The 11,556-nt window shown below is 55.7% G+C and overlaps 2 protein-coding genes across 4 annotated transcripts; one reads left to right on the top strand and one right to left on the bottom strand.

Moving 5' to 3' along the window:
• Positions 1-212: 212 nt before the first annotated feature.
• Positions 213-4,429, top strand: lrit1b (leucine-rich repeat, immunoglobulin-like and transmembrane domains 1b). Of its 3 annotated transcripts, none has more exons than XM_052069398.1 (5): positions 213-323; positions 1,380-1,840; positions 1,926-2,231; positions 2,384-3,769; positions 4,113-4,429. In XM_052069398.1, the coding sequence occupies exons 1-4, from the start codon at positions 226-228 to the stop codon at positions 3,427-3,429; spliced, it is 1,911 nt and encodes a 636-aa protein (XP_051925358.1). In that variant the 5' UTR covers positions 213-225; the 3' UTR covers positions 3,430-3,769; positions 4,113-4,429. The 3 variants fall into 3 exon arrangements, with proteins under 3 accessions (XP_051925358.1, XP_051925359.1, XP_051925357.1); XM_052069399.1 differs by having other exon boundaries at positions 274-327; XM_052069397.1 differs by lacking the exon at positions 213-323 and adding an exon at positions 336-954.
• Positions 4,430-5,949: 1,520 nt separating this feature from the next.
• Positions 5,950-11,208, bottom strand: LOC127603331 (cadherin-related family member 1). Its single transcript, XM_052069517.1, has 16 exons — positions 11,074-11,208; positions 10,858-11,003; positions 10,728-10,778; positions 10,563-10,652; positions 10,408-10,494; positions 10,035-10,151; positions 9,823-9,966; positions 9,680-9,758; positions 9,504-9,604; positions 9,195-9,398; positions 8,978-9,130; positions 8,726-8,890; positions 8,572-8,639; positions 7,931-8,159; positions 7,501-7,755; positions 5,950-6,749 (listed from the first exon to the last, which is right to left on the bottom strand). The coding sequence occupies exons 1-16, from the start codon at positions 11,192-11,194 to the stop codon at positions 6,186-6,188; spliced, it is 2,574 nt and encodes an 857-aa protein (XP_051925477.1). The 5' UTR covers positions 11,195-11,208; the 3' UTR covers positions 5,950-6,185.
• Positions 11,209-11,556: the final 348 nt, after the last annotated feature.

The raw sequence follows: 11,556 nt of genomic DNA, 5'->3' as shown, positions 1-11,556 counted from the left end.
GTGTTCACGGATTAGCACCAACTCATCAACAAATGAATTAATTCCATTTCCCGCCAGATGACTCGTGTGTTGGGTGTTGGGGGGGGGGGGGGCTAAAGCAGCATCACATGCTGGTGACCACTAACCCGGAATTGTCAATTAATATAATGCATGAAAATAGGAGACATTGTCACAGCTGCTCCTTAAGAACACTATCAATTGTGGTCGACATGCGATTCAGCGCAAATGCTCTCAAAACACTCCTCTTGTATTTGCAGGGATGACAGTTCAAAGGTCGATCAAAAGTGCCCCCGGGAAAGAAAGGCGCCTGTGACATATTCAAAGTAGGTCAGTGAAACTGATTGTGCAAATTCTTGACTCAGTCACGATGAGATTTATGGCACCAAAAAGACGCCTTTGTCGAAACTTTCCCACGTACAAAGTTTCGCAAATATCACTCAGTGGTTGCTTTCAACAAAAGCTTTCCTCCGACCTCTGTCGGCAATGATCAAATCCCGATTGAAATGATTTGAATTTTGTGACCTCCTGCGGCACCTGTTGACGGTTCTCCAGCGGGCCTCGTTTGCGCGTCGACGTCGGGAAGAAAATGAGACCGACCAGTGTGCAGCCTATCGGCATCCGGGATCGCCCTGGTGGAATCGTGTGAATGGAAATAACCACACAGTAAACTCCTCCCCCTCCGCTCCTTTAATCCCGGCGCATCCTTTTGAGCCGAGGATTGACAGCAGGCGGAGCAGAATGGAGCCGACGGGCCGTCCCGCGTCTGCTTAAAGCGCAACTTTGTCGGACTGGTGTCCCGCAGCGAAGTAGCGCCGAGCATTTGGGAGGCAAAATGAGCTGCCGTTTGTGTTGCGCTTTGTGCGCGGCTTTGCTGGTTTTCCCCCTCATGGCCGCTTCGTGCCCTGCACAGTGCAGCTGCTTCTTCCACAAACTGAGCGACGGTTCCAAAGCCAGGTAAACATGAGCCTTTATACTTTGATTCGCTTGTTGCGATCGTGTGTGTGTGCGGAAAAAAGAAACTGCAAGCTATCGGTGCTTTCATCAATTCAGTAGTGGGGGATTAACTTGCAGTTGCTCTTTAATCTGCTTTTCTTGTTCCGGGACAATAGGCCACTATTTGGGCTGATTTCAAATCAAAGCTATTTTTAAGCTCTTGCGTGATGACGGCTTGTAAAGCGGGATGCATTTTAGAGAAAGACTCCACATTCATTACTGCCGTGGAGCTCATTGCCAATTGCATTTTGATTGATCGATCGATTTCTCGGTTCTCCACAAAATGTGCGGAAGGTTGTTCCAGCGCTAGCAAACGAGCCGTATTTCTAATCTTTTGGCAACGTTGCCATGGGGACTCCCAACAGTTGCGCTCTTTCACCCCGCAGAAGCGTCCTGTGCAATGATCCCAAGATGAGCGTGATTCCGAGCGATTTCCCCCCGGACACCTCCAAGATCCGCATCGAGAAGACGGCCGTGGCGAGGATCGCCAGCGGCGCCTTTGGCTACCTGGGCGGCCTGGAGTTTCTCTGGATGTCTTTCAACGCCCTGAGCTCCGTCGGCGCCGAGAGTTTCCGGGGCCTCGCAAACCTGAACGAGCTGAGATTGGACGGCAACGCCCTCGGCCGCTTCCCGTGGGAGTCTCTGAGCTCGGTGCCCAATCTCAGGCTGCTCGACCTGCACGACAACAAGATCTCCAGCGTGCCCGCCCAGGCCCTGGCGTTCCTCCAAAACATCACCTATCTGGATTTATCCGGCAACGCTCTGGCCACCGTCCCCGCCGACGTCCTCTCGCTGTGGCTCAGCGTGAAAGCGCCTCAGCATGCCGATTCCTCCAAATTGATTCTCGGTGAGTTTCTTTCGTTCTCCGTCGCCACCCCGAGAGTGGCTTCCTCTCATTTTAGTATCAGCTTGACGTGGTCTGCGGTTTTCAGGTCTCCACGACAACCCCTGGCTATGCGACTGCCGGCTCTACGATTTGGTCCAGTTCCAGAAATCGCCGCGGTCGTCGGTGGCTCTGATCGACCCCAGGCTGCGCTGCGCCGAGCCGGAGAGCCTGTCCGGGGTTTTCTTGACGGAAGCGCAGGTGCAGAGGTGCCAGGGCCCCCGGGTGCACACGGCCGTGGCGCGCGTCCGCAGCTCGCTGGGCAACAACGTCCTGCTTCGTTGCGGCACCGTCGGCGTTCCCGTCCCCGAGCTGTCTTGGAACCGCGCCGACGGCAAGAAAATCAACGGCACCGGTGAGTGTGTCCCCCCCCCCCCCCCTCGAAAACCAAATGGACAGGCGCTAAGATTAGAACGGCAGCTATTTCCGCGCCAGCATCGGCGGGATTAAAGGTGGTCCCCTTGTGGCAATCTGCTTAACCCGACCGAGCTCGTCCTCTATTTTCAGTTCGGCAGGAGATCTCCAAGGAAGGCGTCATTTGGTCCATTTTGAGCGTGCCCGCAGTCTCCTACAGGGATTCGGGGAAGTACGCCTGCAAGGCCAGCAACTTTGTGGGCAGCGCCGACGCCGTCATCTCCTTGGTGATCACGGACGGCTTTCGCTCCGAAGAGGCCGCCAAGAGGCCCGCGGGGAAGAAGCCCGCCGGCGTCGGCAGGGCCGCGTATCAAGAAAAGCTGGTGGCCAGGTACGTCCCTCCGCCGACCGCCTCGCCGGCCAAGGCCCTCGTCCAAGCCCTCGACGGCAAAGGCGTCGGCGGGAAGTACGAGGTGGAGAGCTACAGCGTCTCCGCGGGCTGGCGAGGGCGCGGCCGGGGATCCGGCCTTCGAAAGCCCGAGCGGGTGGCTTCGGGCGACGCGCCGGGCAACGCCTCGTCCTTGCAGCAGGCCCCCGAGAAAAGGATCGTGCGCTCGGTCAAGGTGATCGGCGACACGGACCACACGGTGTCGCTGAACTGGCGAGCCCCCACGGCCACAAACGTCACCGAGTTCAGCGTCCTCTACGCCGTCTTCGGCGAGCGCGACATGCGGCGGATCAACGTGGCGGCGGGCAAAAACCGCATCACCGTCGACGGCCTGGTGCCCAAAACCAAGTACATCGCCTGCGTTTGCGTCAAGGGCCTGATCCCCAAAAAGGAGCAGTGCGTCATCTTCTCCACCGACGAGGCGGCCAGCGCCAGCGGCACCCAGAAACTCATCAACGTGGTGGTCATCACCGTGGCCTGCGTCATCGCCGTGCCCCTCACCCTCATCGTGTGCTGCGGCGCCATCAAGAAGCGCTGCCAGAAGCTGCTGGGCCGGCCCTCCAAGGACACGCAAGACTCCTACGTCACCTTTGAGACTCTGGGCCCCGGGGCCAAAAGCAAAGGCGCCGAAGGCGAGTACCTCACGCGCTTGAACCCCGACGAGTCCAACAGGCTGCTCTCCGCCAGATCCAGCGTGGACTCCGAGGCCGTGGCCAGGACCGGGGGCCCGCCCAACGAGTACTTTTGTTAGAACCCCAGCGGCGGAGGCGCTTTGAGACCGGAGCGGCGAATCCGGGTGCCTCTTTGAGGGCTCCCCGAAGGACGCCGACGGCTCGATTGCCCGCCGGATGACATCACCCGATGACCTTGCGGACTTGAAATCCAATCATTTCGATTGCCCTGCCGGAACGTTCCCTGAAACACTTGGCTCCGTTTACCGACTTGGATTTATCCTTCAACCGTCTCGGCGTTATGTCCAAAGATGCCTTTGGGAATCGGGCCCCCCGCCCCGTTAGCCTCCAATGTGCTTTTGGCGCTACACGACAAGCCCCCAACCATTGAGTGGATGTACAGTCGCAGGATATGAAGAGGTAAGATTTTCTCTGATGCATCCACACACCGTTGTCAATCGACTGTCGTAGCACTCAAAGCACATTTCTAGCTAGTGGCGTCGTTCGGTTTGGCGTCGCGAGCGAGCCTCTTGTTTGTATTTCCAGTAGGCGATGGGTCAGCAGGAAGCTACTGTATGTTAGCTACAGAGCACCAAGGCAAGAGCAGTTCTTGGCGGCGTCACCGGTCAAAATGATGTTTGAAGCTTGTTGTTCCATTTGACCTGTCTGTAGCTGTGTGGGGGGAAAAGCGGGGCTGAAAACCGCATTTCAAGCAAACACTCGTCAAATGCCTTGAACAAGTTTTGCCTTTTCTCGATTACAGCTCCAGTGACTGTCAACTCCACTCTGGTGCTGCATCGAGCCAACGGAGGACTCCACGCCTGCTTGGACAACAGTGTGTGTGGGGGGTGGGGGTGTGTGTTAGAGAGACCCTTTATGAGGGAAGACATTTCATACAGCACTGATGCCAAAGTTGTATTCAATTCTTCCTTATTGTAAGATTTACTTTTCAATGTACAGAATGATTGTCATCCCATTTTCTTTTTCATTTTGATACCGAATGTTGAGCACTGGATTAGGATTTGTTTCCTCGGAACAATATTCAGTGTGTATCGTTCAGGGATTAAAATGAGAAAGCCACACATGTGTTGAGGTTTTTTTGCGCAATCACTTAGAGGATTTGTTACATAAGCGCTATATTGCCGTGCATTTTATCCATACACTGCTAAGCAGATTAGAGTGATTTTCTCTCTCCACCCTCAGCGGGACATGATATTTCCATTTAATGACAAGTGCCGTCGCCCACCTTCTGCGCCCGTCGCCGTCGAGTATCGTCACGTGTGGCCAAAGCTTGAATGCTGTTCATTGAGTGCCATCGATCTGTTGTTCTGTGCCGCGCGCATATTCGAACGACGTTTGACCAGTTCGGCAAATTAAAGCACTAATTAGTAGCCCGGTGCTAACATCCTGAACGAGCGCAATGTTTATGCCATTACCGCTGTGCTAATGCTAACTTATTGCATCCATGGAAAGAAACACGGATATGTCTTTGCCTCACTCCGATTGAACGAGTCCTTTGTCGTAATCCTGTTGAGTCACAGATGACGTTGAAGGCTTCGCATTAATCTAATAATCCGATCGACTGCAGCCTCTGCGCGCACACACACACACACACACACACAAAGTACCAGAGGCCTTATTCTGTTGAAATATTTATTCAAAATCAATCAAATACAAAGACGGTACAAATATGTAACACGCAAAGACCAGGCGGCGTCTTTTATCGTATCTGCCATTTATCGCCATGTATCTTACATAGTCGAGCAAATACGTTCCACTACGATTAATCACACGACCTCTAAATTGCCTGGATTTGAAGGCATGAACGAGAAACACGGGAGTGCGCATACATACATCTTCGTTATTTTGATGTTCCTCCAAAAAGAAACGGACTGTACGTGCGGTTGAAATCCCAACGCGCCCGGCGTATATGTCAGTTTGACGCCGCAGTTACAAGCGTTCGAGTTGATACGTCCCGACACTGGGAACACGTTTTTAATCCACACATGGACGGAAGAAAAAAAAACATCTTCTAAAAGCATGTTTGTTTGTTTTTTTTTAGTACAGATACACCAAAGCAAGCGAGATGCGACCGTGGCACAAGGTAATGGTACAAAAAAGAGCAAGCTGTGGGCATGTTCTCGTGAGAGCTCAGTTAAGACTAAATTAAGGCTCATGTAAACTTCTAAGTTCATTGCGCTCAATAAAAGAAGTCGTCCAAAAAGGAAACGGCTGCGCCAAAGCAAATATTTGGATGAGAACCCGTGCTAGCTTTTAAGCGGTGAGCAACATTAGCACTTCATCACCAGCTGATTTTTATGGGTGTTTTTTTTAAACGACTGTCCTCGTTATGACTGGATTTGCTCATATGCTGTCATAATATATATATATTTTTTTTCGCAGAGGCGATTCTTTCCAGGCCCCCAAACCTCCGGGGTTAAGATGATGGGATCCTCCTCAAGATGGCAGGGTGGTGATGCTCTTCTGCTCTTGGGCGCTTTCAGTTATCCGCCCTTCACTGGCGCATTCTTTATTTTATTTGGATTTTTCTGAGGAGGTTTTGCTTTGATGCTAAATATTGATCTGTCCTTTCTTAGGCCCTGGTTTTTGGCTGGCTTTGACCTCCAGGGATGATGAGGTCAAGTTCAAAAAGATGCAAATGGAGAGCGGTAAAATTCTACCGGCTAATTCAACCTTGGAGCGATTTGATTCATCTAAAGGGATCCGTTTTTTTTTTCCCATTTGTAATGACGTTGATTTCAGTCTGTAATATTTTTGGGACCCGAGTGAATGAACGGGGAGTCTGTCCGGTTCTCGACTCTTTTGCCACATGCGGCTAAAAGTAACCTTGGTTGTTTTCTCTCATTTTCTGCTCCAGCTTCATCTTCAACTCTGAAACCAGCGCCGAGCTGACGTTGCCCTCTTTGCGAGCGCCCCGCTTGCCTTTCCTGGAGCCTTTGGAGGCCAAGACTCCCGATATGGTGGGGACGACGGCGCGGAACCTCTCGGGGGCTCCGGTGGCGGTCGGGTCCGGCGGGGGCAGGCACGGGGCGCAGGGCGGCGGCGGCGGCGGCGGCCGCCTCGTTCTCGGCGCGCCGCTCTCCCGCTCGGGGCTCCCCTCCGGATCCCGCGCGAGGAACTTCTCGGAGGGCCTGCCGAACCCGAAGGCGAGCGCGTCGAAGGTCCGAGGCTGGCGGCGGCCGGGTCGCCTCCTGATGATGCGGCGCACAGGCGTCACCCTGTTTTGGGACTTGGCGTTGCGCATGTAGTAGATGGCCGTGGAGACGAGAACGGTGGCTCCTACCGACAAGCTAATAACGAAGGTAAGCGCGCCTAACGCTCTCATGGGGTTGTCCCGACTCCTCATTAAAAAGGCCGCCACGGGCCCCTTGAGAGGAGTCTGCAAAAGAGCACACACAATTGGAAAGCATGCCAGCGTCATTCCCCAGCGTGCGATAGATCGATCGGCGAAGCACCGGCGGGGGGGACGGCCAAATTCACCAAGAAACAAATTGTGCCGCGGTACTGCGAGTCGTGACGCGAGCGAGCTATTTTGTGAGGAGAAGACTTTGTTCATTCACCCGTTGGGAAGGCGAACGAGTCCTCCTCGCTCCGCTTTCACAAGAAACAAGGTGACACGGGAGGCATCCCTTCCCTCACTTGGGTCTGCGGACCACTTTGACATAGTTACTGTCCGGGTTGATCCTGGACTTTTTCACCGCGTTACAGTACCGCGTTGTGGAGATGCAGACGGTGAGCAAAAGGAGGGTAACGACAAGGCCCAAACAAATTCCAAAAACGGTCAGCGGACGCTCGCTGAGGCCCAGGAAATAGGAAACAATACGTCCCTTGACCTGGAAAAAGCACCATGCACAACACACAAGACCACAAACAGACGGTCGTCAACGTGCCCAGCGACGCGATGGGGGGGGGGGGGGCGCAAATCGAGCGAAACGTGAACCCCCGCCACTTTGCCATTAGCCTCATTTTTGGGAAGGAAATTGAGCGACTCGACGCTTGGGATGGAATTGGTCCCATTTCAATGACGCTCGGCGCTTGTGATTGGACTTTGCCTACGATTGGTCCTTTAGCAAAGGGGTTCACCGCGTGTCCGTCTTGGCGTTTGTCTGGAGCGCAGGTGGGCGCCTTACCGCCTCGGTGATGTCGACGTTGACCACGGCGGTGGCGCTGAACGACGGAGAGCCGCAGTCCCGCGCCTGCACCACCAGCGACCACTTGCAGTCCTTCTGCAGCGTGATGTTGCGCACGATCTCCATCGACGTGATGTACGGCTTCAGGCGGATCTCGCCCGTCCGGGCGTCCATCTCAAAGGCGTCGTCGGGATCCGCCGACAAGATGCGGTACTCCAGCACGTTGTTGGGAGACTCGGCGTCCTCGTCCATCGCCTGCGAGGTAAGCGGCATCAGGCGTGGCGCTAAAAGTCGCGCGCTACCACAATTGAACGCAATTGGAAACCGTGACCCCCCAAAAAAAAGTCGCCCGTAATTTTCGGAAGGGAGCGTAACAAAATTCGCTTGAAGCCCCCCGGCATGACCACGCGTCTGGTGGTCCGTCCCGCACCTCCACTTTGATGGGCGTTCCGATGACCATGGTCTTTTCCAGCGGCGGGTCGTCAAATTCGGGCGAGTGGTCGTTGACGTCCAGCACGGTGACAAAGACCTCGGCCAGGCCGTACTTTCCCTCCGAGTCCTCCGCCTTGACGTAAAAGTTAAACTTGGAGCGGACTTCGGCGTCCAGCGACGTCCACGGCTGCGTGGAAATCAGGCCCGTCGACGGCTGGATGGAAAACCTGCGGAAACGGAATCGGGATTTTGTCTGCAGTTGCTGAAAATATGGCCGAAATACTTGCCCGCCGTGCATTTGCGTCGGCATCTTATTCCTCGCAAATTGGCAACTTTCACATAAATAACTCCGGCAAGCGCCTGTGGAGTCGCATAAATTTGCACTTTCCCTCAGCTGCCGCGCGCGTTCTCACCTCGCCTCGCCGCCACGTCTCGGGCTGCAGCTGTCACCCTCCGTGTTAATTGGCTCTTCCGACGCAAGACGGGCCCCCGCCGGCTATTTTTAACCCTCCGATCCAATTAGGAGATGAGCCGCCATGATAATCGGCCGCCATCTTATGGGCGAGCGCGGTGGCCGATTTCTGCCGTCTTCGCTTGCGGATCTCGACGCGGCGCGCGACTGCGGGAGGTTTTACTCACAGATCCGATCCCGGTCCGTAAATGCTGTATTTGACTTGGCCCCAGGGCCCCGAATCGGGATCGTCGGCCTGGCGGAGGAAGCGGGGACAAATTGATGGCGCCGAATGGAAAGCGTTGCCCCCGGCAACGGCGTCCCGACGGTCGGCCGCCTCACCGCGACCGTAAAAACGCTGGCGCCCCCTGGCGAGTTCTCGGCCACCCCGGCGATGTAATAGTCGGACGTGAATTTGGGAGTGTTGTCGTTGGTGTCCAGGAGGTTGATCACGATGTCCGCCGTCGCACTGAAGCGCTCGGGGGTGTCCAGCTCCACCGCCAACAGCTGTAATCAGATTGCGTGACGACTGTGATGTCATGACCGAAACACAAAGACAGAAAAAAATAAAAAGGCGTTCAAATATCATCCGACCTTAAAGGAGAGCGTGGGTCCCTTTTCGTAGTCGATGCCCGAGGCGTCCTCCACGATGATGGTCACCTGGGCTTCGTTCAGGACCGTCTGAGGGACCACTCGCAGGACTCGGCCGGGCCCCACCAGCCTCAGTTTGAACTTGGCGTTGGCGCCCTTGGAAATGGCAAGGACGGTCAAAAAAAACAAACGGAAAAGGGCTACATCGGCGCCAACGTACTTGATCGGAATCGTTGACGGTGATCTTGAACCCCCGCAGGATCTCGCCGGAGGGGGGATGCTCGGACATGGTGACCTGGAACTGGCTCTGCGGCCCGTCCTCGCCGTAGAAGGTGGGCGGGTGGTTGTTGAGATCCACCACTCGTACCGTCACCACGGCCGTGTCCTGCTCCCGCAGCAGACTGTCGCCTCCCACCTCCGACGCCTGCTTGGCGACGCCACGCGGGGTACGTAAGAACCAAATCGATCCGCCCTCGACCGGTCGCCGATCGCTGGACAAACGGCGGAAGCGGTGACCAAAAAGCGCTACCTTGACTTGAATTTCGTAGAGTTCCTTTTTCAGCAGGGAGGGCTGCGTCGCCAGGGTGATGCAGCCGCTGGTGCCGTTGATGTCAAAGACGCCGTCGCCCCCTGCAAGAGAAAGTCAACCTCATTGTGGCCCGGAGCATCCGTCGGCGCGATCCAATGCTCTTGCCCCGCCCTTACCGCCAACGATGGAATAATAGATGGGGTTGGGATTGCCCCGATCGCCGTCTCTGGCGTACACGGTGAGAATCTCCGAGCCCTAGATGGCAAACGTTGGATTACGAATCAAAGCGGCCTTTCAGGGGACGGCGCGGACGACTTACGGGAACGGAGACCTCGTAGACGTAACCGAAGTAAGGCCTCCCCACGAAAGACGGGGGCGTGTCTTGGGCATCCAGGACGTGAAGCGTGACGGTGGCCGTGGAGGTCAAAACCTGATGTTTGCCCTTGTACTTGCCTCCTCCATCCTGAGCAGAACAAAACATGGATTGGTCGTTCGCAGTTGTCCGCCGGCGTGAACCTCGGCCTCCCTCACCTTGGCCAGCACCGTCACAAAGTGCGCCGGCGCGCTCTCGTAGTCCAGCCGCTCGCCCGCTTTCACCCTCAGGATCCCGCTGTGGGCGTCCACGGTGAACTTGGACGACGCCGGCGGCTAAGGGCAGAGACGTCACACCGGGGCTTCACATTGCCGTTACTCACATCGGCGGGGGTGGGGTGGGGGGGTGTTTGTCTCGCCCGAGCGGAGCCCACGTAAGCCCTTATTAAGCTCCCCGCACCTCGCTCTAAATGTCGTTCCAATTTAATCCACTCAAGTCGCACATTTGTTTGGGATGAGATTCATGGCTATTCCATCAGATGATGGGGGGGGGGGGGGGGCGTCCGCGTGGCACCGAAAGCCGGAGCTTCACCTGCAGGGAATAGGAGACGCTCCCTCCCGAGCCCAAATCTTTATCCCGCGCCCGCACCCTGTAGATGCTGCTGCCCGCCGCCACATCCTGGACAAAAAAAGCAAAAGCGGGTCCGCTTTGGACGGCCATCCGCCAATGTTTCGGTCCAGCCTCACCTCTGCGACATCCACGATATACGGAAGGTTTTGAAACTCTGGCGCTTGGTCGTTGGCGTCGGTGACAAACACCCTCACGTTTTCAACCACCTGAAAAAGAAAAAGCAAGACGGCTGCCGCAAGCTGACGGGTTCCGGGTGAGTGCTAACGCCGTCGCCGCCGTACTTTATTACGCCCGTCCGTGATGCTCACGAGCGCAGAGATCTCATCTTGTGTCTGCAGAAAGAATTTGAAGAAACGTCAGCGGCGGCAGACTTCCCAGCCGGACGACGACGTCGCCGGGCGGCGGGCTCGCCTCTCGATCCAGTTCCAGAATGAGGGTGACGTTTCCGGATTTGGGATCCGCCCTGAAATACTCTTTGGAGCCCATTTGGAAGGTCAGACCGTATCGTACGGGATCGCCCTCAGGATCGCTGCCGTTGAGGACGTAGATCTGGCTTCCTGCGTGGGAAAACCAGGGTAAGACCTACGCAGCAGCTTGGGTACGTTGAAACGGGAAGAAAGTTCCTACCGACGGCTGTGTCCTCAGAGATGCTGAACAACGCCATGTTGCCGTTGCTACTGCTGGGGCCATTGTCGTAGAAATACGGAGCGTAGTCCGATTGTCCTTCGGCGGAAAGACACATGAGCATCCAATCAGCAACAAGTTGAGCCAGAATGTTTTTGGTTTTTTATTTCTTCTGTCTCAAACAGTCACTTACTTGCTAGGATCGAGGCAGGAGGTGGACGCAGTGGGGGGGGAGGAAAAACATCGGGGATTATTCCTCAGTCTGAAAGGATGCCACGCGAACGCATCCCCGGAGGCATTGAAGCGCAGAGAAAGTCCGAAGCACGCGCAAAGACCCGTCCGAGAAAACAAAAGCCTACCCCAGCTGAAGCGCAGGAGGAGGACCAGCGTGAAAACCGACGTCTTCTTCTCTTTCTTCATCCTGGTGGGGGCGACGAGGCCCGGCTGGCTCACGTGGAAGGAAGGCTTCTCGCTCGGGCGGGCGGC

The sequence above is a fragment of the Hippocampus zosterae genome, chromosome 7 (genome assembly GCF_025434085.1).
Source record: "Hippocampus zosterae strain Florida chromosome 7, ASM2543408v3, whole genome shotgun sequence".
In the NCBI taxonomy this organism is placed as follows: Eukaryota; Metazoa; Chordata; class Actinopteri; order Syngnathiformes; family Syngnathidae; genus Hippocampus; species Hippocampus zosterae.
The sequence above is the reverse complement of the archived record's forward strand: the minus strand, read 5'-3'. Positions and strand labels throughout refer to the sequence as shown.